Genomic DNA, 25,500 nt, shown 5'->3' with positions numbered 1-25,500 from the left:
CAAAAATCCAGTAAACCAATGTTTCTCAAACTGCCTACTGGGAACTGGATGACTTCTAAGCAGCACCTTAGATCCCGCTTCAAGTGCTTTAAGAAATCACCATCATGTGGTTGTTCTGGTTCTATGTGGTTATTTTGCTTCTGATTTAATTGTTGGGATTCAAAGCTGTGGGGTGATTTTTGATCCGCCTGGACATAGGTTGAGAGTGAAATTTCATTTCAGATCAACCAGCACTGGGTGAGCAGCTCATCATCTTCCTCTGTCACTGGACTATCAACTCCCAGGCAGTTCTCAATCTGAGTGTTCACATTGGGTTTACTAACATGAACTAAACAGAAAAAAATAGCTTAGGAAAGTGTTCCTTGAGAAAACACAGGCTGGCCCTTCAGAAACTGGTCATTCACTGAAGTCACCTGTAACTTAATCCGATCCCAACTACATCCAATGCCGGATGCTGAGGCACTGAGCACCACCAGACATTGAACAGAGCACGGGTGCACAACCGGCACACTGATTCTGCCATGGAAATGTAAATCCTCTGACAGAAAAACCTGGGAGGCACTACACGGGTCGCTGCATGCTAGGAAGACCACCCTCAAGTATTTTTGCTTCTCCCTACACAATCCTAACATGCGTCAAGCAGGAATCACAGAATCGCACAACGGTTTCAGTTGGAAAAGACCTTCAAGATCATCAAGTCCAACCATCCATCCAGCCCTGCTAGGTCACCAAGCACTACTCTTCTTTTAAACCCCTCCAGGGATGGTAACTCACCCACCTTCCTGGGCAGCCTGTGCCAATATCTGACAGCCCTTTCAGTACAGAAATTCTTCCTAATATCCAACCTAAACTTCCCTCAACACAACTTCAGGCTGTTTCCCCTTGTCCTGTCACCAGCTACCAGGGAGAAGAGACCAACCCCCACCTCACTACAACCACCTTTTAGGGAGCTGTACAAAGTAATAAGGTCTCCCCTCAGCCTTCTCTTCTCCAGACTAAACACCCCCAGCTCCCTCAGCAGCTCCTCATAAGATTTGTCTTCTAAACCCTCCCCCAGCCTGGTTGCCCTTCTCTGGACATGCCCAAGGATCTCAATGACCTTCTTGTAATGAGGGGCCCAAATCTGAACACAGTCCTCCAGGTGCAGCCTCACCAGCGCTGAGTACAGGGGAAAGATCACTTCCTTACTGCTTCCCTACTCATGTGTACTACTTAGAAATGAGAATGCTAACTCCTGCTTCTGCACAAGGGAGAGGTGACTGCCAGAATTGAGTTTCTGCAGGGAATGAAGGAGACCAAGACATCCAGTGGAACAGAAGACAGATCCTACCTGGAGGACTTCTGCAGTCCTGGAAGGACACTTGCCACCCTAAAGCCAGGCAAGATGGGGTAGGTCTTTTCTAACCTGTTGAGCAGTTCCTATTACAGCCCCACATCACACCCAGTGCATGATGAAGCATTAACTCCTTCAAGGGTGATGCCTACTTGAAACGAAACAGGGAAATTTTATCAAAGTCCCTTCTACTTTATCAAGCCCATTTCCAAGCCCAAGTCATGGCAGCAGCTTTCAACAGTGTTCCTCTGTAACCAATGGAGGTGTTTTCCCAGTTAATTTTTCCATGAAGGTTTCTGCTTTGTACACAATCTCCACCATGTGGGAAAAACAAGAGACCTCAGAGAGGTTTGCACAAGTGGCTTCATAGAATCACAGAATGGCATGGGTTGGAAAGGACCCCAAGGATCATAGAGCTCCAACCCCTCTGCCACAGGCAGGGCCACCAATCTCCAGGCCTGGAGCTACACAAGGTTGCCCAGGGCCCCAGCCAACCTGGCCTTGAACACCTCCAGGGACGGGGCATCCACCCCCTCTCTGGGCAATCCATTCCCCCTTGTCCTGCCAGTGTCTACCCTTTTAAAAAGTTGATTCCCCTCCTGTTTGACTCCTCGCACACTGGTCCACCCAGCCTGGGTCTAAAGATCAAGGGAGGAGGACAGGTCACTGGTCAGGGTACAACCTAAAGCCTTTCCTGCTGGAGCTCATACTTCATCCGTGCTCCTTGGGGTTAATCCTCTTTATGGAAAGAGAAGTATGGGAAGAGCCAGGAACAAGCAGAAAACAGCGAGTACCCAAAACCAGTTCTTGCGGACAAAGGGGCTTGTGGATGCGTGTGCACATGGGCCAGGATTGGAAGCCTTAAACCCCCCTGGAAACCAGGAAGGAAGGCAACGTTTTGCCGCTGCTCCATCATGCTCCCCAACAAGGTCAGGCAGCCTCTGGCCAACTCCTCCAATGAATCCCTCCGGCCAGACATATGTATGTTCAAGCATGGGGAAACACACCACAACCTCAGAGGCTATTCCTCCACTTCAGACAGACTCTTACAAATTCAGCCTCAATATCCAAAAATCCAGCTCTTAAACAGCTTCTGCATTGCTTGCCCGCTGATGTCTTTAATTACACAACCTCCAGACATCTTTAAACTCCCAGTTGTATTTAAGATCTGAGAAAACCCCATATATAAGATGGTATTGACAAAACAGCCATGTGATCATATAATTAAAGACTTTTGTGCACTCGCCTGTAATTAGGAAGCCAAAACCCAGTGCTGGTGCTGTAGCTGTCATTCAGCTACCCAGATTTTTGCTTGCTGAAACTGTATCACTCAGACATATACATATATATATATACACACACACAGACTTTTAAATTTATTTTTTACTTAATTAACACTTAACTTTGAGCCAGATACCAGGCTGTTCAAAGGAAACCATATCTCAGGTGGAGGAGATTATGGCCACAGCACTCGGCACGAAAGATGCTCAGTAAATGCAATTATCTAACCCACTAAAAAGATCAAATTGAGAAATGGAAGCAGGAGAGGAAACAAGCAGCAGAGAGATTAATTAAAGGAGCAGATGGGAGGAAAACAATGGGTCTCCATCCCTTGAAAATACTGCTGTTTGTATGAAACCATCAGGTGGGGTCTTGGATCGAGGTTGAACCATCCTGTTCCAGCTTCAGCTGGAAGTTGAGCATTCCCAATCACATTTAAACATCGCCGACTTCTTGGGACACGAAGTCGAGTGAGCCTGCCCTGCAGAGAACACCCTGTGCTGCTCAGACATGGTGAAAGCAAAGGCTTGAGAACTGGCTTCACAGGCACAGACCTCTGCGTTGTGGAAGGGAGAGACAAGGGAGAAGAGGAATGGTTGGGGAGCGAACCTGCAAATACAGTGAACCACAACACAGGAAGGGCTATAACGTCTCCCACGATCCAGCTAGGTGGGAAACACCTAGCAAGGTTGTAGGCAGTGGTGGTGTGACTCCCTCAGGAGCAGAGGCCTCTCTAAGCCACATCCCAGAAACTATCTTGCTAGCAACCCAAAAGTTGTCACCTCGGCCAATCCACACAACACACTGCAGCCAGGTCGGAAGGGCTACTCCAACTCCATTTCACTGTCCCCTTTTTAAAATTCTCCCTTAGAAGGGTAAAAAAACACCACTAAGCACTAAATGTTTCATTCTTTACAGGTTGTTCAATGTCATCAACAAATCTCCCAGTCTTTGCTGACCCTGCAGCCAGCACTCAACTATGAACTCCATTGGAAAACATGGATCACTGTCTGGGACTATTCAGAATTCAGGAAAAAAAACCACATTGACCACTACTGCGAGCATCCCTCAGATTACAACAGAGATCCTTGCTCCTTACAGCCCTGCTAAGGTACTGTACACCAAACCCCTTTCCTGAACTGAGCTGCCCCAGGAGTTCCCTGGAAAAATAAGATAAAAACCCAGGCATCACCGCTCCACACCCCGTAATCACACACTTCCTATTACTGCAAATACACGATGTGGCGTCCTCAGTTTCTCTGTCAATAAAAAAGCCGATTCCTCTTTACTTAACACGTAATGCTGCTCTCAATCAGTCAACTATTAAATGAGATCGTTGCCCTGCAACATCAGACTTGAAAAGGATTTTCCCATCCTTTCTGGCTTTCTTCTACTAATATTAGTCTGTCAACTTTTCACTGCTCACACACCTCAAAGAGTATTTAGAAATCAACAGCTATTTCATTTTTATTAATTGAATTATGAAAAGGATGGAACCCAGGACCAGTGACGTACTGGAGACTCAGGATGAGCTCAACTGTCTCCTGATTGCTAGTATTTCTGTAAACCAAGAGGGGAGGACTAACGAAAACTTAATCTATACAACACAAGGCCCCTTTCCAGAAGCTAGAAATACAAAAGTTAATTAATTTCCTTACAGGCCATCTGACGAGCGACACAACGAGCCTATCGGTAAGATTAATATTTTACTCTGGTTACAATGTTCAGAGTTAATTCATTATCACTGAAAGGCGTCTACTTCCCTGAGCAGCATCCATGTTGCAAAAGCTTTATCTAAAGCCCCAAAAGCAAACACCTACCACCCACACGGCGCCAGTGGAGGTGTATCGTTCAAGCAATCAACGGTAACAATGGGAACACCCTAAGAAATCCCTGGAACTGCAGTGACAACGGGCAGCAAGAGCCTGCCTGGCTCACAGCCCCGTCCACTTTACCGCCTCCATCTTGCTATATACACCAAGCCACAAACTGACTCCCAGTTCTCTGCAGCACACAGTCAGTGCTCTTCCATGCCATCTTGTACCATTAACGATCTTTTCCCTTGTCCCTACTGTCCTCATGAACATAACTTGAGTACCAGAAGTACTTGTCCCTGTTTGCAGCCACACCGAAGCTGCTCCATGCAAGTAACACCTGATCCCACACATTGGGGACATACTGGAAGCACGAAGATGACTGGGTAGAAAAGAAAAGAAATTAAAGAATTTAAAATTAAAGATTTTCCATGCCTCCTTCCCTCTGGGCAACAGTTTTAAGAAGAAAGAAAAATATCAGAGAGTGAGGAAAGGCAGCATTTAACGATAACAAAAAAGGAAGAGAAACGCGTGCACAGAGTGCTTGAATTAGACAAGCACTAAAAACATCTCAAGATGCACCCAGTTCCTGCAGCTAGAAATTAGGCATACATTTGACGACAAAATACAGGGAATAAAATGTCTGTAATTTTAATAAATACAACCATTAATACAATTTAGGAGACTTCCATGGAAAAAACCCCAACCCTACACCCCTCTTTTTTCCCTTTTGAATAACCCGAGATCATTCCTGAAACCATCAATCCTGGAACAAAAGCGACTTCACGCTATTCCCAGTATTGCAGAACACGACGTGCTCCACACCAGTTGCCTCAACAGCCCCTCGCAGCGCTCCCATTACAAAGGCAGAGAGCAAATATATCATTTAAAGGCACCCTAAACCTGATCCTTTTTTGTTAGAATCCCCCTCCTTCATAGAGATAAGGAGAAAGAGACACGTGGAAGGGCACGATTGCACCCGCTCAGCAGCAGCCAGGCTTTATAAACCCACGAGGCAGCGATCTTAAGGTTCCCAATTATATTTCATTCTGGCGCAAGTGTTAAGACAGAGCATCACAATCACAGGCCTCAGACCAGGCCCAAACACAACCGCTGGGTTACAGGATTTACTTAAAACACCCATGGCATTTTGCAGAAGTACCCTGTGGAAAAACACCTTCTGTGGTAGCAAGCGGGCGTTCTGCTGCAGCCCGACTGCACGGGGTGGCGAGGCATTTCGGCAGCTTTTTAGAAATCCAAAGTTTCCCAGTAAATAACTTGCAAAGGCATCTTCAGTTGTGTACATGGGGGTACAGAAACACCGGTCAGGTATCTCTTCCTTGAATTTAACAGGTACCTCTACTACTAATAGGAAGTTCCTATTACAGTACTACGGCCTTGTGCTGCTGAAGTGAATACACACCCGTGCAGCTTCACAACACGCAAGTCTTACGGGGAGGCAGGGGAACTGGAGAATTACCCCCCAGACTGAGGTTCTCCTGACAGAATTTTAGCCTTTGTTTGGTTTTTTTCCCCTCACTTTATGGTCAAGTAACAGATTGCTTGGGAAAGGGCCCATGGAGCTCTGCAGCCTCGGAAAGGACAACGACATTTTTGCCCGGATTCTCCCCTCGTTTGGCTACAGGTGGGCAAAGGGAGGCCGAGGATTGCTTCTTTAACAGATTAAAGTAAAAGAGGAGGTTTGTCTGTACCATAAAATAAACGGATTTCCTTCAGCGCCAAGGCTGCCAGAAATCACATCCTGCCTTCTTTCTAGCCAATACCAAAGGAAGGCGGATGTATGCCTCTATTTATAGCACACTAATGCAATTGTGAAATGCATACTCCAGGGGCTTTATTTTCATCCACCTTTGACTCTTCATCAAGATAAACAGCTTGTGGGAAGGGTCATTCCCAAGAATAAAACTGAGTTAACTCTGTCGACGTATCTCTCAGAGCTTCCCCATCTGCTGGGCCGTCTCCTCCAGTGCCACGACAGATCACGAAAGGTAAAAGCTTGCCTTAAACTAAGACATGGGGAAGGTACAACCTGCTTGTGATTAATTCCTCCCCCTAAAACAGGGATAACAACTGTTTCGCCACCTTGGTTCACCGTCTCTCACCACTAAAGGTGCTGGGTTTGCGTGGGGATCACAGAGTCCCAGAATAGTAGGGGTTTGAAGGGAGCTCCAGAGCTCATCGAGTCCAACTTCCCTGCCAAAGCAGGGTCCTTAGGACAGGTTGCACAAGGAGGCATCCAGACTAGACTGGAATATCTTCAGAGAAGGAGACTCCACACACCCCTGGGCAGCCTGTTCCAGGGCTCTGGATCAGAAGCCAGCAGACATCCAGCTGGAAAGCTGCAAAGGGGCTGTACAGATATATTTGTACATTTACACCAAGTAGCATGACACTGTGGAGTAATTCCCTCATCTCACACCACGACAGGGGGCTGTAAGCATTGCAAGATGATTAGAAGAAGATAACCAGGACCTGAAGGTTATCTAGTTAGCTTATGGACACCTGCTCTGCTCTGAGTCCAACTCTTGTTAAGGTGTCGAAGAATTGCAAATTCAGTCTTGCACAAGAGAAAAATGGACAGAATTACAGTTCCAAAAAGGATACCCTTGGAGTCGCCCTCCTCTTCCTTCAGTTTTCCTACAGCAAAATTAACCATGAGCATTGTCTGCTCTTCCAATGCTAAGATAAACACAGGGGGAAAGGCTTGGTGCTGAGCTGTGTGCTAAGGTTAAAGGCTGCAAAGAAGAAGGGTACTTTGCATCTTCTGGCTAGACAGCAAGCATCAGTTAAACTGTAGGGATGAATTTTAAAGCTAAGGGCTGTACGCTCCTGTAACAGCTTAGCATCCAATACAGTCATCTCAAACCGCAGCAACAAAAAAGTACCATTTTGTTTCGTTAAATTTACTCAATTGTTCTTTGCTTATGGGTCAGAAAGCCTCTGCGACATTCATACGGCAAAGATCTGTTCTCCATCTGGGAAAGTAATCTCATTTCAGGTCCTTCTGAATGTTTTCAAAGGAAAGAACTGCAGTAATAGGAGACAGAACTCCAGATACGCCCCATTTTTCTTTATTGCTTGCTTTTTGCTTCCTGACAGAAGTCACGACGAGGAACGGGAAAGCTTCATCTGGTAAACAAGCTGCTCGATGGATATAAATGCAGTGCTCCCCCAAGGTACGTCTAGGGAGGGGATTGTGTCCCTGGACTCGGAACTGGTGAGGCTACACCTTGAGTGCTGGGTCCAGTTCTGTGCCCCTCACTGCAAGAAAGACATTGAGGTCCTGGAGCATGTCCAGAGAAAGTCAACCAGGCTGGGGAAGGGGCTGGAGAGCAAACCTTCCAAGGAGCGGCTGAGGGAGCTGGGGGTGTTCAGCCTGGAGAAGATTCTGTGATTCTGTGAAGTGACCCTGCAGTGTGGCTGAGGGTGTAGCGATATGAACCCAATGGCCAAGAGCCCTCCTCCAGCCTGGAATGACAAGCAATTTGCTCCCATCCATCCGCTTGGTCGATCTGCTCCCTAGCACAAGCTTGCTCACCAGTGGTGGATGGGATCAGCTTCCACGGGTCAGTGTTTTCTTGTTTTCTCCTCCTCTCCTTGTACTTTGACTTTAAATGAACAAAAAGCTTCTGTAGCTGCAAGGTCAATGGTACGGAAGAGGTGGCAACTGCTGCATGAGATACGAAGATAGCGATAGCTTCCTGTGATACTTAAAGTTCTGCACACCTGAGATGGGGTTTTTAGAGAGCAGGTGCTCAAGTGCCCCTTGTACAGATGAATCACTGCATGGAGTGAGTGCCTCTGGTGGCACCAGAGATGGGTGGTCATGTTTGAAAGTGTCTTAAAAAGGGGGATTGTCTCAAAATACCCAGTACAGTGTTAGGACACTGCATGTACTGGATATTTAGGTCTCAGTACTGGGTCCAGTTTTGTTCAACATCTTTATCAATGACTTTGTAAGTTTTATCAGTGATCCCTCAGTAAGTTTGCAGATGACACTAAGATGGGAGGAAGTGTTGATCTGCCTGGGGGTAGGGAGGCTTTTCAGAGGGATCTGAACAAGCTGGATCCATGGGCTGAGACCAACAGGATGACATTCAACAAGGCCAAGTGTAGAGTGCTGCACAAGGGACAGAACAACCCCATGCAGTGCTACAGCCAATCAACAGGGCGGATAAAACACACGCTGCCAGGCCAAGCGAGCTGGGGGTCTGCTCAGTGCAGCCAGACTCCGACCGCAGCACGCGTTCGCGGCCAACACAACAGAAGCTACATTCCTTCAACTGCGGCCTCCAGTGAGGATGACCACCATGCTGCCTTTCAGAAGGATGAACTTCTCCTTCTCAATGTTAGCAGGTTTTTTGGGCAGTTGAGGGAAAGGAAGAGGTAACAGGAAGGTGTTACTCACTGGAAACACTTCTCATGTATTTTTTCCACTTCAAATTTTATCAGAAAACTCCCCAACTTCAGAACCCCAAATAGCCAGGAGATGCCCTGCAGAATTCCAGGCACAGAAACAAAGCAGCTTTAGGAAGTCGATCTCGTATTAATTGAGGGCATCTGAACAGTCTGCCTGCTCACAGGTGTCCTAGTGTCCTAAGCAACACCCTGAGCCTGAAGTTTGCAGTGAGATGATGCTTCTAGGCCTGTCAAAAAAAGAGCCTTCAAACGAAGTGTGGCATTTGGGAACAAGAAGCCAAGCAAAGTTATCTCTTCTTCCAGTTCAGGTATGGCTGCTCTAGAGCAGCGTTGTTGTTTTGGGGTCTGAACACTTCAATCTGATGAGAGAAGGGAGTTCCTCACTGCCGGGCAGGCCAATGCTTTCCCGACATGGCAGCGGTGGTCACTATACCATGGTCAACGCTTGCCATACATAAACAGTCTCTTAGGCTTTCAACTAGTTATGAAAGATCTGGGAGGGAGCATCGACACGGGAGGAAAAGGTTGGAAAAAAACAAGTGAGGAAGAGCAGAGCAGAGATAAGGACATGCACATCCGCAAGTGATCTGACATCAGGTCCCTCACACACCTCCTCCATGGTGTCCATCGGCAAAACAAGGGTGGGTCTGTACTACAAACCAGGAAAGCTGTGAAGATGACCACAGCACAGCTTGTGAAGCAATCTGAAAATCCGATCAGGGCACATAGTATCTAGCCCATTATGATTCCCCAATGTTCAACATTTCCTTTTACCGCATTTTCCCAGTCATCCTAAGACAAACCGGTTTATAACCTACCATGCTTATAACAAAGATGTTAAAGAGCTCACCAGTGCTCTTTATCATCCTTATCAATGACATCAATGATGGAATTGAGCGCACCCTCAGAAAGTTTGCTGATAAAACCAAGCTGAGTGGTGCAGTTGACACAATAGAAAGAAAGGAGCCATCCAGAGGGATCTCGACAGGCCTGAAAGGTGGGCCCGGGTGAACCTAATGAGGTTCAACACTGCGAAGATATATATACAGACTGGGAGAAGAGCTCCTGGAGAGCAGCCCTGCTGAGAAGGACCTGGGGGTTCTGGTGGCTGAGAAACTTAACATGAGCTAGCAGTGTGCTCCTGCAGCTAGGAAGGGCGATGGGATCCTGCGCTCCATCAGAAGAGGGGTGGCAGCAGGGACAGGGAGGGGATTGTCCCTCTCTGCTCTGCCCTCATGAGGCCCCAGCTGGAGTCCTGTGTCCAGAGCTGGGGTCCCAGTACAAGAAAGATGTGGAACTGATGGGGAGGGCTCACAGGAGGCCACAAAGATGACTAGACAGCTGGAGCACCTCCCCTACAAAGAGAGGCTGAGAGAGCTGGGCTTGTTCAGCCTAGAGAAGAGAAGGCTGCGGGGGGACCTCATTGCAGCCTTCCCATCCCTGAAGGGACCAGAGAAACAGGAGGGGAATCAGCTTGTTCAAAGGGCAGAGACTGGCAGGACAAGGGGGATGGAGTGAAGCTGAAGGAGGGAAGGGTTAGATGAGATCTTAGGGCGAAGTTCTTTACAGAGAGTGGTGAGCAGCTGGAAGGGGCTGCCCAGAGAGGGGGTGGGTGCCCCGTCCCTGGGGGAGTTTAAGGCCATGTTAGTTGGTGCCCTGGGCAACCTTGTGTAGCTCCAGGCCTGGAGGTTGGTGTCCCTGCCTGTGTCAGGGGGTTGGAACTCTGTGATCCTTGGGGTCCCTTCCAACCCAGACCAATCTGTGATTCTATGCTTTGTGTCAGCTTTATTGAGACAGGTTTAGCAATTGGAGCTGCTGTTAATAACAGAAATCATCTCTGGCAGGATCTTTACAGGCCACATTTACTCTCACTTCCACAAAGCATCCAAGAGTTCCATGTAAATACCTGGCCTCTCAGATTAATAAACAGCATGTAACCCAGGTTTTTCCACAAGAAATCACATTACCAGTCATTTTCTCACACATCAATAACCTCCTCTACAAACGAACACACCTTGATTTTTAAAAAAAGGCCCAAATCAAATTAATCTAGAAGAGAGGTTTGATTATTAAAACATACGCTGAGATCAACAGTGCTAGAGGCTCTATCACAGCATTTTGTTCTTCACTGGTATTTACATGATTATAGTTCTTATGCATTGCCCAGGAAATCAGCTTTGAAGTAGAATGATGAATAAATGAAGATTTATCATTGCTATCCTTATTACAGGGATTTTAAAGTCATTAGAAACCAACAAGACATAATAATCATATTATATTCAATCTTCTTTAGAACATCTTCTTTGATAGGCCTGCTAACTCAATTATTTACATATATATTACAGCAAAATGCAGTGTGCCTTCTGCAGTTTGGGATGAGACAGACGTTTTTATGGGTTGTTTCCAGCTAACCGGAGTTTGTTCTTATGGACTTTGTGAGTTGCAGGGTGGGGTTCTCAGTTCTGAAGGCCCGAGTTTCAGATTCACAGTGAATGCCTGGTTTGGTGTGTCTGCTCAGTTGAAAAGCAGGTTTGCTGTTCAACACCTTTATGGATGACCTGGCTGAAGGGATTTAATGTTCCCTCAGAAAGTTTGCAGGTGACACTAAGCTGGGAGGAAATGTTGATCTGCCTGAGGGTAGGGAGGCTTTTCAGAGGGATCTGAACAAGCTGGATCCATGGGCTGAGACCAACAGGATGACATTCAACAAGGCCAAGGGCAGAGTCCTGTACATGGGACATAACAACCCTGAGCAGTGCTACAGGCCTGGGGGAGACTGACTGGAGAGCTGTCAGGCAGAGAAGGACCTGGGGGTGTTGGGTGACTGCCAACTGACCATGAGCTAGCAGTGTGCCTGGGTGGCCAAGAAGGCCAAGGGCATCCTGGCTGGTATCAGACCCAATGTGACAGCAGGGCCAGGGCAGGGATTGTGCCCCTGGACTGGGCACTGGTGAGGCTGCACCTCGAGTGCTGGGTCCAGTTCTGGGCCCCTCACTACAAGGACACTGAGGTCCTGGAGCGTGTCCAGAGAAGGGCAACCAGGCTGGGGAAGGGGCTGGAGAGCAAACCTTCCGAGGAGCAGCTGAGGGAGCTGGGGGTGTTCAGCCTGGAGAAGAGGTGGCTGAGAGGAGACCTTATCACTGCCTACACTGACCTGACAGGAGGGTGCAGAAAGGTGGGTGATGGTCTATCCAGCCAGGTAACAGGACGAGGGGGAATGGGCTCAAGCTGCACCAGGGCAGGGTCAGATCAGAAGTGAGGGAAAAGTTCTTCCCCAAAAGGGTTGTTGGGCACTGGAACAGGCTGCCCAGGGAGGGGGCTAAGTCACCACCCCTGGGTGTACTTAAAAGACAAGTATATGATGTACTTACAGATACGGTCCAGCACAAGACAGGAACAGTTGGCCTTTTCGAACCCAGTGATGCTGTGAAAAGCTGGGGAGGAAGTAAGGCGCCAGGGCACAGTCTCAAGCTGCAGTGATTTTTAGAGGTAAAAACCCAAACCAAATCAAACCAGAAGGGGTGATCTCTCAGTCAGTTGCCTTGGCTTCAATGAGCCCCACCAGGGAGAGAAGAAAAAAAAGCATTTCGAGACTCTGAGGAGGAACAGAATCAGAACTGCAATGCCCTGAGCAGATCAGAAAACAGTCTCTGAATTCAAAGTGACATCTATAGTCAAGCAAAAACCACTGATTAGAAATAAAATATCCAAAGGTTGCATACCTAGAAATTATCTTCTTTTTTCTAAAGCTGGGTGGATCAACCCTAAGATGAACATCACAACCCCTGAAGAAAATGGATGGACATCACAAACCCTGAAAAACACTTTGGAAATGTAAGCAGTCTTCAAGACAGACCACCTTCTGAGGGCTTGGAGGGAGGACAGAAAAGACTTGTGGTGGTATGCAAGCTGAGTGCCACTGAAAAGCAGAGGGCAAAGCTGCAGCCACGCTGGTGCAGGGACCTGACAGTGACAGCCCTCTGATACGGCACTGACTGACTTCCTCCTTAATGACTGAAGGAATAACTCTACAGAACATGTTACACAGAATTAATTTGGGACTAAGAGCACAAGTGTTTCATAGAAAATGAAGTGAGTGGAAAGAATACTCTGATCTTTCAGATCTAACTCATAACAATGTAATTGCCATTACAGTTTCCAATGCGGAAGAAGGTGGAGCAGGAAGAGCCTCCTATGGAAGAACTCCAGGCATCTGGGAAGTCCAGAAGATTGTAAAGAAGGACAATAAATAAGATATTAAGGAGGATTTTTCATGCCTATCTTTTTTAATATTGAAAAACTGTGTTCGGGAGCTATGCAAGGCACTGGACGTGTGAAGCACGTGGCTTCCTCATCCTGAGCAACTAAGCACCCTGTTGCTCATCTGCAAGTCCTGAAAGGACAGCAGCATAGCCAGGTACACTTCAGCTCACCTTTCCCATACACCCAGTTCCTGATCTGGCAGCTGTCCTTCAGCAGCAAGGGAAAAACATGGCTTTTGTGCTCATTCTGGTCACCATTCAACATGTTGCCCAGGCCACAGACCCCAATTCTTTGCTACAAGAGGAGTGTCCCTGAATGGGATCTTTAGGAACGGCAAACCGCGTACCTAAACTAAAGTATGTGCCAGGAAGTGGTTAACAGGGGGGTGCTACTCCTGCCACTAACAGGTTTCTGTAAAATAGGGAACAATTAAGAGCCCTCAAATGGATCCCAGAGTAGCTGAATGATACCAGTGACACCAGCTCTATATAGTGGGAGCCCTTTAAAGTCCCTTCAGTCTTTTTGACACTCTGCCTTCAGAATACACTGGATTTCCTGTCATTAACATCATGATCTCTGGCTCTTAGTATGCAGTTTAAACAAACAAAAAAATTTTTTAAAATGCCCAGACACACACATTTCATTTCTCCTTACCTAAACAGCAGCTAAAATATAAGCTCAAATTCCTTGGAGAAACTAATACTGCTTTTTGTTCCTGACAGCACTTAAAGCCTGCTCTAAATAAAAGCAGTGTACTCAACTCACAATTCCAAAGCAGCATCTCTTGGGCTAGTGAAGAGCACGCATGGGAAAACAGCCTGTGCCTTAGGCTGGAAGCTTGCTGAACCACTACTTTTGACTTCAGATTACACCTCCGGGTATTCCTACTTTGGGATCCGCCATCAGGAGCAAGCTAATCCCCAGAAAGACTGAAAAAGTGAAATATCATTGCTTTGGAAATTAAGGGGAGGGGTTTTTTTTTTGCTGCTGGATGTGTCATTCCCACCTCTAGCACAAATAATGGCTATAAAAACCACCAGAGGAGAAAAGTTTGGCGTACACAGAAGCGACACGCCTGATTTAAGAAGAACAGAACCAAAGCTGGCTTGTTTATAGCTGACTTTACTTGAAGCTAGGTATCTGGGCAGATCTTGAAATCCTGGTTTGTCTTCCAGAATAACAGCCTTCCAGATAATTCCTAACATTTTAAGAACCTGAATTTTTATAGACATTATTGTCTAAAAAACACTCAGCATATACTAACACAATCAGGGAGGGGGAATATGTGGAAATCCTGAAGCTGACTATAAGTTCTATGCCATACCACTTATGTTTCCTGATGCTGGTAAGACCTGGATCACACACCAGTCTTCCCATAAAGTGTAAGAGCTGTTTTCATCCCACGTCCAGAGCCTCCCAGTACCAGGGAATCCCTCATGGAAGGTTAGTTCTGGTTTCACTGTGCCTTCAATCCCTCGTTGCTATAGGATTTCTAAGCTAATGGTTTACTGCTTTACAGGCCAATGGTCCTGGGGAATTATATTTCTTACTGAATAGGTTTTTATTTTTAGGAAATGAGTCAACTATTTTGGTGCCTAATGACAAATACATAACAGAGACGAGGGTATAAATCTGAGGGGGTTGAGCCACTCGTTGTCTTTGAACTACTCCATGATGTGAGGAGTTAAAGACAGAGCAGTACTGCTCATCACCTGCACGTTAATTTTCCACTACTTGATTTCACTCCATCCTCTGTTTCAGTTGTCAAGCTGCTGTCCCTTGGAGGGGCTGAATGAGCTATCACCATGATTTATTTTAACATACACTTTCCTTTATGTGTTTTGTGAAAGGTTAAGGCTCCCAAATCCACCTTCCTGCACTGTTCTGCTGTTGGAGGAGGATGAAATCCTGCAACACTTACCACCAAACACATCTCCGTTCTGGTAGTTTTTCCCCTTCTGAGTTTCCTCTTCGTTTTGAACAGTAGAAACATGCTTGGCGGAGGCACAGCCCATAGCTTCATTCAGACAGCTTCAGCTGGACCGAACCACAAACCATGTCTAGAGACGCAGGCTCATTGTTTGAAAAATAATCCACCTTCCCAAGCAGCTGGTCAAGACACTTTCACCTGAAGACAGAAAAAGAGGAGAGAAAAATAGTGAGAAAAGGTAACACCTACCGTAGGTAACCTTCAACCCACAAATGGCAGGGCTTGTGAAGGAGCACAGGCTGTCTCCATCGTCTTAGGCTGTTAAAACTGTATTCAAGAAACACCTGATCTAGATTCATCATGAAGGTAGACTAGTCCTGCCCTGGGACAGGAACTCAATGTCTCCTCCGGCCCTATTCTTCAACCCAGGGCTTGAAGAAAGCAACACACAGAGAGCTGTTCTCCACCCACCCAGCTATTCTTGCAGAACACGGGGTTTTGGGGAAGATAAGAAACCACCAGTATCTGCTCCTCCTCCTTTCGCCAATCTACCCACCAAGCCAGCTTTCTTACAAAGTGTTTTAGTGATTAAGAGCTGCTAATTGCAAGTGTTCAGACAAAATAACCCCCTTAAATCAATTCAAGACACGATGTTAATAGATGTGAAAGGCAATAGCCAGCTGTATTATCTCTCCTTCCCTGTGTTCATTACCCTACTAGATCCATAAAACCTCCACTGCTCAGAAAGGCAACCATCCTCGTTTTAAGATGGAGCAACACTCCCTGAACAATCCAGATGTCCATGAAACAAAAGGGGGAATAAAAAGCTCATTTAGAGCTGCAATATTTTATGTTAAAAAAAAATAAATTAAAAGCATCAACTGTTTAATGACCAAATGCTTCCACACTTAAACAAAAACAGTGTCCAAGTGTGGTGAGAGGACCTGGCTTGCCTTTCCACCAGCCAAACTGTTTGGAAAGAGGACAAGAGGTAGGGAAAGCTGAGAACCACCCCTTCTCCCTGAGTTGTTCAGTTCAGGTACAGCACAAGCTCACAGACACCATTTCTTAACTCATTACTTTGGAGCATTTACTTTCAGAGGGTTTGGCTCATTTTACTCCATGCCGACCAGAAGATGGTCCCTGGGAGCTCCACAGCCACCCTCAGAGGGATTTCCCTGCCCATTCACAAAGTCATGGATGTGGCCGGTCAGGCTGAGAACCATTCTGCTTCTGCCACCACAGCCACAGGTTCCCTGAAATGGGCAGCTTTTATCGTGCAAGGGGAAGGACTCGGGATGTGGAACTGCTTCTCACACTGGGGATGCAGAATGGCCTCTCGCACCCACTCATAGACCAGCCTCCATCACCCATCTTGCTCTGCACAGAGAAGTGCTTTCCTCCACTAAACACAGGCATTTCACTCAAAGAATACAAACAGGCTAAATCCCCATTCCAAGCATCTAACCCTTCCCACCACACCTCTACAGGCATTCTTCTTTGCGTTCAGATCCTCCCCCACGCACCTTCCCCTTTCCTCCTTCCTCCTATACATGCACACTTGAGCAGCGATTTCTAATTAACTCCCTTCTCCCTTAGCCACAGCCAGCTACTCACCCCAAACCCCAGGGTTTCAAATCAGGCATTCTTGCTGCTAGTTGAAGGGAGCAAGCCAACCCCCTTGAGCTATTTTTTAACCCTACATGGTTTGTGGGTTTACTTTCAAGCAAACCTAGGTTTTTTGCAGCAGAAGTCATTACTAAGCTAGGCAAGCTTTCTGCTTCCTCAAGCAATCACCAGGGCTATTCTTCAAATCGTTTTCATCCATCTGCTTGTCAGATGTAGGGCCAGAGCTACAGCCCTGCTAAGGGCAAAATCAAGAGCCCCCTGTGCACACCCGAGCCGTCAATATCCAGAGCTGGCCACCCTAATTACACTGCCAGGTGGCATCAACAGAGACACATTCGTTTCATACAAGCTGTATTCACTGCTGTGAAGTTCTTGCAACGCAGTGAGGGTCACAGTTGATGATCCCGTGTGTCCCAAGGGCATGCCAGCATGCGTTACACAGTTAAGGCAACGTGTCTTGGTCTCACAGCTGGAGTGGGGAATGAGGGTCCATAAGGACCTGCGGCAGGGGGTTGGAATTCTGTGACCCTGGGGGTCCCTTCCAACCCAGAGCATTCCATGATTCTATGATGTGAAGCATCAGCCACACTGTTGCTTGCTCAGGAGGTAGGTCAAGACACACAGAGGTGTGGGAGATGGAGGAGAAACAGCAGATTGGGAAGGGGACTTGTTAACTGGACCAGAAATTAAATGTGGACTCATTTTCTTAGAGGATGCAAATGTGCCTAAAGACAATAGCTTTTAATAGACTGGCTGCTACAAAGGAGCAGGTAAAAACGATCAAGGATCTCCCCCAAACATTCCTATTTCAGATAAAAACAGGAGCCTCAAGGTAAGCAGAGCCTGAAAACAGCCATTTGGATTTCTGATTTTAAATATAACCAGGTAAAAGATATATAAATACATATATTAAAAATATATATACATTAAAATATATATCCAGATGTAATATATCCCAGCAATATATTCAAGACCTGTCTGGATGCCTATCTGTGCAATATGAGGTAGGGAGCTGCTTTGGCAGGGGGGTTGGACCCGATGAGCTCTCGAGGTCCCTTCCAACCCCCGTGATTCTGTGACTTGGTGTAAAGGAGGTGGGCAGCAATGGGGTAAAGCACAAGGGGAGAGCCTCTGTAGCCCTGAAAAGCCCAGGGGAGTGCAGGCAAGCCCAGGGTCTGGCACACTCCCACAAGGACCTGTTGGATGAATTACACTCTCGCTGTATTAAACTATTTTTCCTCCTCCTTTTTTTTCCCTCCCAGCAGGGACCCTTTACAAAAGGGAAAGTGCTGCTTGGTAATAAAACCTGACAGCATCTCCCAGCATTGCAGCAGGATGGGGTTTGGGAAGGGTGGGGGCTTGGGGATGTTTTTTGATGAAGCCTCGTACACAGCCAGCACGCAGCAAAGCAAACTGCAGAGTATGTAATTGTCCATTAGTATCCAGGAGGGTGATGTGATGGTCCCAGCACTCAGGACCAGCGAGCTGCCAAAACAATCAGAAGCAGAGAGATGCAGTGGGATGTGAACACAGAGGGAGAAAGCTTGGTGGGAGGGATTAAAAAATGCCCACAGTCAAATCTCTCCTGTGGTACCTTGGTAGCACGGACCAGCCTTACTTAGAATATGGTCAGGTCTGAAGGTGCACAGCAATTGAAGGAAACAGGGGGAGGGCAAGAACTGCAAGTTTTACCTCTGACATCACACAACAATAGCCACAGGAGGATCTGTAATAATGTACACAGCTAATACTGGATTATGGAGGCGATTTCTCCCGGTGACCGGATAATTTGGGCTGGGAAAGCTACACCAAAATGATCTGAGAACATTACAGCCAACCCACATTTCCAGGCATGTTTCCTGGAGTACTGTAAACAGCAAGACAGATGATACTGCGACACGGATAAACGGGATTTAAACCAAGAAGAAAACCCAAGCAAAAAGGAGAGAGAGAAAAGCAGCATTAATTTCCCAAGAGATGAAATCTAAGATACATGACACCGCACGTTCCTCAGCTGCCCCCAGCCTCAGGGAAACCTCTCTTGCCCAAGTACCGAAGCCCCCAGGGAGGAGGTTAGGGTATCACTCAGAAACAAGGTGCCAGTCCTCCCTTTCCCTCGGTGGGATGCCCGTGGAGGGTTCTGAGGATGCAAAACGCGGTGCTTTGAATGTCAGCAGAATAACGTATCTGTTCCGCCTCCTCCCCCACTTTTCCCCCAAATGTAATTTTCCCTTTTGTCTTCCTGAGCCTTTTGGGGGCATAGTGATTTTGAGAAGCCAAAAATAAAAGGGAAAAGAAAACCTCAAACCATTTGCAGCTCGTGTTCACCACCCACCATCATTAATTATCAAGATTTGAGAGGCAATTTACAAGCTCTGATCTGTAAAATGCCAGTGAGAAAAAGCTCTTGGGCAGATCAAAAGTGTCTACACCACCCCCAAATTAACTGCAGCAGGTTTGAGATTAACATCTTCTGTGCAGGTCAAGAGAAGACTCTAGGTGTTCTTTTCGTACCCCAAGTTTCTTCTGAGCTAAAAATATGGGAGCTTAATTCTTAGCACAGAGGGGTGTTGGAAACCTTAAGCCGTTCCTTCCCAGTTTTCCTGAGGCATACCTATGTTCTATTTCTTTTACCAGCTCTTTCAAAGGTTCATTAATCCACTCGTCATGCCCTCAGCCCTTCTATCCGACCATCACATCCAAGGCTGCATCCTTGGTAAAACACATTTCGCTTCCAGAGCTGGAAGCTGAACCCTTAATAGGGAACAGAGGATCACAAAATCACAGGATTGTAGGGGTTGGAAGGGAGCTCCAGAGATCAGGTTCAACCCCCCTGCCAAAACAGGATCCCTAGGACAGGTCACAAAGGGAGGCGTCCAGACGGGGCTGGAATGTCTCCAGAGAAGGAGACTCCACACCCCCTGGGCAGCCTGTCCCAGGGCTCCCTCACCCTCACCAGGAAGAAGTTCTTCCCAGATTGGTGCAGAACTCCCTGTGCTCCAACTTGAGGCCATCGCCCCTTGTCCCATCCCCACAGACAGTGAGAAGAGGCTGGCCATGTCCCCGTGTGTCCCACCCTTCAGATATTGACAAACACTGATCAGATCCCCTCTCAGGCTTCTTTTCTCCAGGCTGAACAGCCCCAGCTCACTCAGCCTTTCCTCACAGGGGAGATGCTCCAGGCCCTTCATCACCTTTGTAGCCTCCACTGGACTCTCTCCAGGAGATCCTTGTCTGTTTTGTACCAGGGAGCCCAGAACTGGACACGACACTCCAGGTGGGGCCTGACCAGGGCAGAGCAGAGGGGGATGATCACCTCCTTTGACCTGCTGGCCATGCTCCTTTTGATACACCCCAGCGATCTCCAGTGTTGGACAACAAATGTATGTTAGTTATTTTGTTACCACAGGTGTATTTGTTTTTATCTTTATTGCATTGAGATAACCAGACTTTCATCTCCTTCAGGCTGCAGACACATCTACGAGTTTTCCTTCCGTGTTGACCACACAGGAAACCAGGTTAAAATTTCACAAAGCGCAAGAGATCAAAGCAACAAGCTCCATGCAACCATGAAAAAACACAGAGCTACAAAGAAAAACCTCACTGCCTTTCTCTCTCTCCCAACCCAGCCCAGACAGAACCCAAGGGTTTCACTTACTCCTCTTTGTTACTCTTATTTCCTGTAAGAAACAGGCATGTTGTATTGAAAATGAACCTACTGACTTACTAACCAAACAGGACAAGGTCACAGCGGAACCACAGTGGCAAAGATGCAGGAGAAACGCCTTGCAGGGGCAGGAGGGGAAAGGGAAAAGCCAAAGTGAGTGGTTGTCCTGGATTCAGCCAGGATACAGTTAATTCTCTTTCTAGCAGCGGGTGGATGCTGTGTTTGGGAGTCAGGATGGGAGCAGTGCTGATAACATACTGCTGTTTCTAATTGTTGCCAAGCAATCAAGGACCTTTCAGTTCATACTTCCCTGCTAAGTAGAAGGGAGGGGACACAGCCGGGACAGTGACCTGAACTGACCACAGGGGGTATTCCATGCCAGTTACCGTCATGCTCAGCATAAAGAGGGGCTGGTGTGAGGAGGAGCAGGCAGCTCCAGGATGCGGTTTGGTGAGGTCCAGTTTTGGGGTAGCTCTGAGCTGTACGACCTGAGCTGTGTGGCTCGGTGAGACACTGCATTGTGTATCACCAGCCTCATATTTTGCTATAAATCCCTGTTATTATCTCTCTCTCTCTCTGCTATCCCAGTAAACTGCCCTCATCCCAACCCACAAAGTTTTGGTTCCTTGGGTTTTCTTCTCCCTCCCTTTCCCGCTCCCCACTCCCTCTTAAAGAACAAGCAGCTCGATGGTGCCTGGCTCCCAGCTGGGGCAAACCCTAACAGCAGTGATGCTCCACCCCTCTGAACCCAATGGTAGAAGACCCTCCCCTCTGCCCACAACAGCCATCCTGCTCAGCATTTTCTCACGTTATACGGACTGTTTTGCCTTCGTGATGCAAAGCTGCTGTGTTTCCTACCACTTTTCAAGCATCCTCTTGGAAAACACGCTGTTCCAGCCAGCTGGGAGACTGCAGCAGGGATCCTGCTGGAAGGGGAAGGAAGGAGCAGGGCGCTGAGATCAACAGCAGGCGAGGACAGGCAGAGAAGGCACCGCGGTCCTACGGCATTTCACTCAAGCTGCACTAAAAATACCACAGAGAAACCAAAGCGTCCCGGTTCACCCGTCGGGAGGTGGAAGCTCACGTGTGTTTTCTCTCGTGCTCAGCCAAAATGGTATTTTAAAGCAGCCCCTTTTCAAAGAGCAGCCAAGGATACCCCAATTTGGCAGCTAGAGAGACCTGGAAGAGAAACCCTGGACGCTCAGCTGCCCAGTTTTATTCCCAGCAGGGAGGGACTGGTTTGAATTAACGCTGCTAATTCATATCATCAGGTTATTGGGTCTCTTACAGGACAGATTTTGCCCCCCTGAGGTTCTCTTGTCCTTTTTATTTTTTTATTGGCAATATCAGCCTCTTCCTTTCTTTTCCTTTGCTCACAATCAGCATTCCCACTTACCCAAGGAGTGATTTATAAACAGAACAGCTCTGGAGAGCAACACCCTACTTCCAGGGAGCATCTCCTCACTCAGTCTCCTAAGCAGAAACAGCACCAGTGAGTCCAGGAAGAGACTCTGGGAGACGATGGGTAAAATATAGATCATAGAAGCATAGAATCACAGACTGGTCTGGATTGGAAAGGACCCCAAGGATCACAGAGTTCCAACCCCCTAACACAGGCAGGACCACCAGCCTCCAGGCCTGGATCTATACAAGGTTGCCCAGGGCCCCATCCAACCTGGCCTTGAACACCCCCAGGGATGGGGCACCCTCTCTGGGCAGCCCCTTCCAGCCCCTCACCACTCTCTCTGGAAAGAACTTCCCCCTAAGATCTCATCTAAATATGATCTTTATTCTTCCTTCTTCCAGACTTATTTTCTTCCCAAAGTACTTCGTTGTCTTTCTCGTGTGACACTATGATGGTGGAGATCATCACACAGAGATGGGTCTGCCAGATGCTTCCAGCTCTGGGAGATGCAACCTCTCCATTCTGTGTGCTGATGATGATCATCCTTCAAAACTCACAGAATCACTAGGTTGGAAAAGACCTTTGAAATCATCGAGTCCAACATTGAGTCCAACTCAGTAAGAGCACTTTTCGCATCTTCTCATCACAAATCTAACACAGCTACAGTCTCCAAGACTGTGTAAACTCCCAGAGAGCCAGGGTGTGTGCAGAAGTCTCCATCCCTGCTATCAAGGTCATCCAACCTCAGTGCCATGTACCCATGTTGGTGGCAGCAGTGCAGTCATGCTGAAAGAACAGAGATGAATTCTTCCTCTCCCACACCAAGGTGCAGCACCTCCTGTTACAGCAAAACTCTTTTGAGATCTAAGAGCTGTGCACTGAAAGCATCAGTGCTCTGCCACCCAGCTCTGCCAGGCAGCAGAGAGGAAGAGAAGGCTCCAGGGGAACCTTACAGCAGCCTTCCAGTCCCTGAAAGGTGCCTATAGAAAAGCTGGGGAAGAACCGTTCCTAAGGGCATGGAGATACAGGATGAGGGGTGATGAGCTTAAAATTGAAAAGGGGAGATTTAGGTTGGGAGTTAGGAAAACATTCTTCAACATGAGAGTGGTGGATCACTGGCACACAATGTCCAGGGAGGTGGTGGAGGCCTCATCCCTGGAGACATTCAAGGTCAGGCTTGATGGGACCTGATCTAGCAAAGATGTCCCTGCTCACTGCAGGGGTGGGACTAGATGATCTCTAAAGGTCCCTTCCAACCTTACACATTATATGATTTTACACAACCCAAAAGCAACCAGCTGACGTACCAGGTTTGTTTTGGAGGTGATGGAAAAGGCAGGGTGTCCCAGACACAGACAGCTGGGCACACAATGGTGTGTTCATCAGCTAACGAGACAGGAGAGTTCAGATGAAAGCACCAATTACGGAACACACCCAGCAAACACACAGGTCCTTCCAAAGTCCTTCCAAACCAGCTGGGAAGAGAGGGTGCTAAAGCCCAGATGAAGAAGTACGTCATCAGCCAAAGCTTGCCACTCAGGGGTAACAGCAGCGTGGATACTTCCCTACAGTCTTGTTGCAAAGTGAAACAATTCGTTTCCATGGACTTGTGAGATTTATTTTCTAAGCACAAGGATTTTTAACACAACCATCAGCACATTTACAGGGGCTCATCCCCCTTCAGACCCACTGATCTATCCCAACTATAATAAAACGCCTCTTATCAACCGACTTTCCCTAGAAAATCCTTAAACGTACACCCAGGAAGTGTCAGGCCCCATCAACTCCCCCATCTCCAGCTGCATCAACAAATGATCACCACAGATAGAGCAAGAAATCACCTATCCCACAAAAAGACCACCTCCAAACATGGTGCCCCCTAGCAGCATGGAGTTACGTCACCTTGGGAAAACCCTCTTGTTCCTTCTAGCCTGCTCTGTACTATCCACTTTGAACATACACTGCAGTTACACCGTGCACTTCCAGCATTCACCTGGAGACCTTCCCTTGCTCCCCAGTAAGTCTGGCAAAGCAATGAGTTCGGCCAAGTTCATCACCGCAGAGGAAGAGGGGAGCAGCTGCGAGCTGGAGGGGGGGCGCTGGATGTCTCTGTGGTGACAGGCAGCCCACGATCTGCCCCGAGTCGCTTCCCAGGCTTTTTTCCTCAAAGAGCTGCAGCAGGATCTATTTTGTGTGCCACTTAGGCTGAAATTAAACCAAAACAAGGCAGCTCCGCAGCAGCCGGGGGGGTGAGATGCCGGGGACCTGCTGCTAATGTGTCAGCAAGGAGGCATTTGCCATATGCACCTCTGCTGTTTCTGCACAATTAAAGCATGAAGCACTTTAAAGGGGCCTCCTTTTTTTTGGAGAGGAGCTAGGGAAAAAGTAAATCTTTCCCTGCCAACCTGATAACACTTTAACACAGCATTAAGCACAGAGATGCTGCTCCAAACCACGGGATGTGGCTCGTCCAAGCCGGTGAGGAGTAATCCTAGCACAGCTGCCTCCCACACGGCTGAGACAACAGCTCCAGCCTGCTACAGCTTCAGTGGCTCGTTCCATTCTTGGCTTCTGTGAACAGTTGCACAGCGTTCAGCATTTCCACTGGGGATTTTTTTCACGCAGTCGGGACGTTTCCCAACTGATGCAATGGCTCCAACAGGAATGAAAGGGATGCACACCACAACCTGCATTCCCAAAAATTACATTACTGGCTGCTCAGTAGGGTTACTCCTCAGGATCAAGGAAGAGAAAAGAGGATTTTCAGTGCTGAAGGCCACAGTACCTAAATGTTTGCATTGGTAAGGTTTGATCCAAGAGCCCTATCACAGACTGGTCTGTGTTGGAAGGGACCCCAAGGATCACATAGTTCCAACCCCCTGACACAGGCAGGGACACCAACCTCCAGGCCTGGAGTTACACAAGGTTGCCCCAGGGCCCCATCCAACCTGGCCTTGAACACATCCAGGGATGGGACACCCACCCCCTCTCTGGGAAGCCCCTTCTAGCCCCTCTCCACTCTCTCTGGAAAGAATTTCCCCCTAAGATCTCATCTAACCCTTCCCTCCTTCAGCTTCACTCCATCCCCCTTTTCCTGCCAGTCTCTGCCCTTTGAACAAGCTGATTCCCTTCCAGTTTCTCTGCTCCCTTCAGGGATGGGAAGGCTGCAATGAGGTCCCCCCACAGCCTTCTCTTCTCCAGGCTGGACAAGCCCAGCTCCCTCAGCCTGTGTGATGTCCTACCCGATACGGTACCCTTGCACTGTACCATTGGAAGGTGGGAGGGCAGCTGGGAAAGCAGGCTGTGCTCGGGAGGGGGAGAGCTCAGAAACCTCTGGCCAAGAATAGGCAGCTGAAAAAACACAGGCAAGAGAGGAGCTGGGCTCCAGGGAGGAAAAGCAACGTGTCACCGCTCCTGCAAAACCCAGTGTAACCTGTCCCCTTCTTTGATCACATCTCCCCATCCAGCACGGGGGCTTCTGATGTCCCTGCTGAAGGTTCAGTGCTTGGAAACAAGCATTTCCTTACTCCACTCCCTCAGCACAGTTTAGGAGCTTACCCGAGGCGCAGCTTTGGGTAGGAGCTTTGTCTTATTTTTCTTTTCCACTTTTTTTTTTAAACAAGAAAAGTCTTAGGACACCCTAAGTTGTATTTTCATACTTTACATTAATGCTGACAGAGCAAGTCATGGCAAGATTTCCTTTCAGTTGTGAGATGGTGAAGGGGTAAGCACACAACC

The 25,500-nt window shown here is 47.7% G+C and overlaps 1 protein-coding gene across 1 annotated transcript in view; it reads right to left on the bottom strand.

The window, feature by feature from the left end:
* The window catches only part of LOC311193540 (uncharacterized protein C1orf21), a 119,873-nt gene that overhangs the window by 55,998 nt on the left and 38,375 nt on the right, over window positions 1-25,500 (bottom strand). The window contains exon 2 of the mRNA XM_084266391.1: window positions 15,053-15,259. Coding sequence (XP_084122517.1) covers window positions 15,053-15,146 — 94 coding nt within the window. The 5' untranslated portion in view covers window positions 15,147-15,259. The remainder of the gene's footprint in view (window positions 1-15,052; window positions 15,260-25,500) is intronic.

Source organism: Gallinula chloropus, assembly GCF_964237585.1.
Source record: "Gallinula chloropus genome assembly, chromosome: 6".
NCBI classification, from domain to species: Eukaryota; Metazoa; Chordata; class Aves; order Gruiformes; family Rallidae; genus Gallinula; species Gallinula chloropus.
The sequence above is the reverse complement of the archived record's forward strand: the minus strand, read 5'-3'. Positions and strand labels throughout refer to the sequence as shown.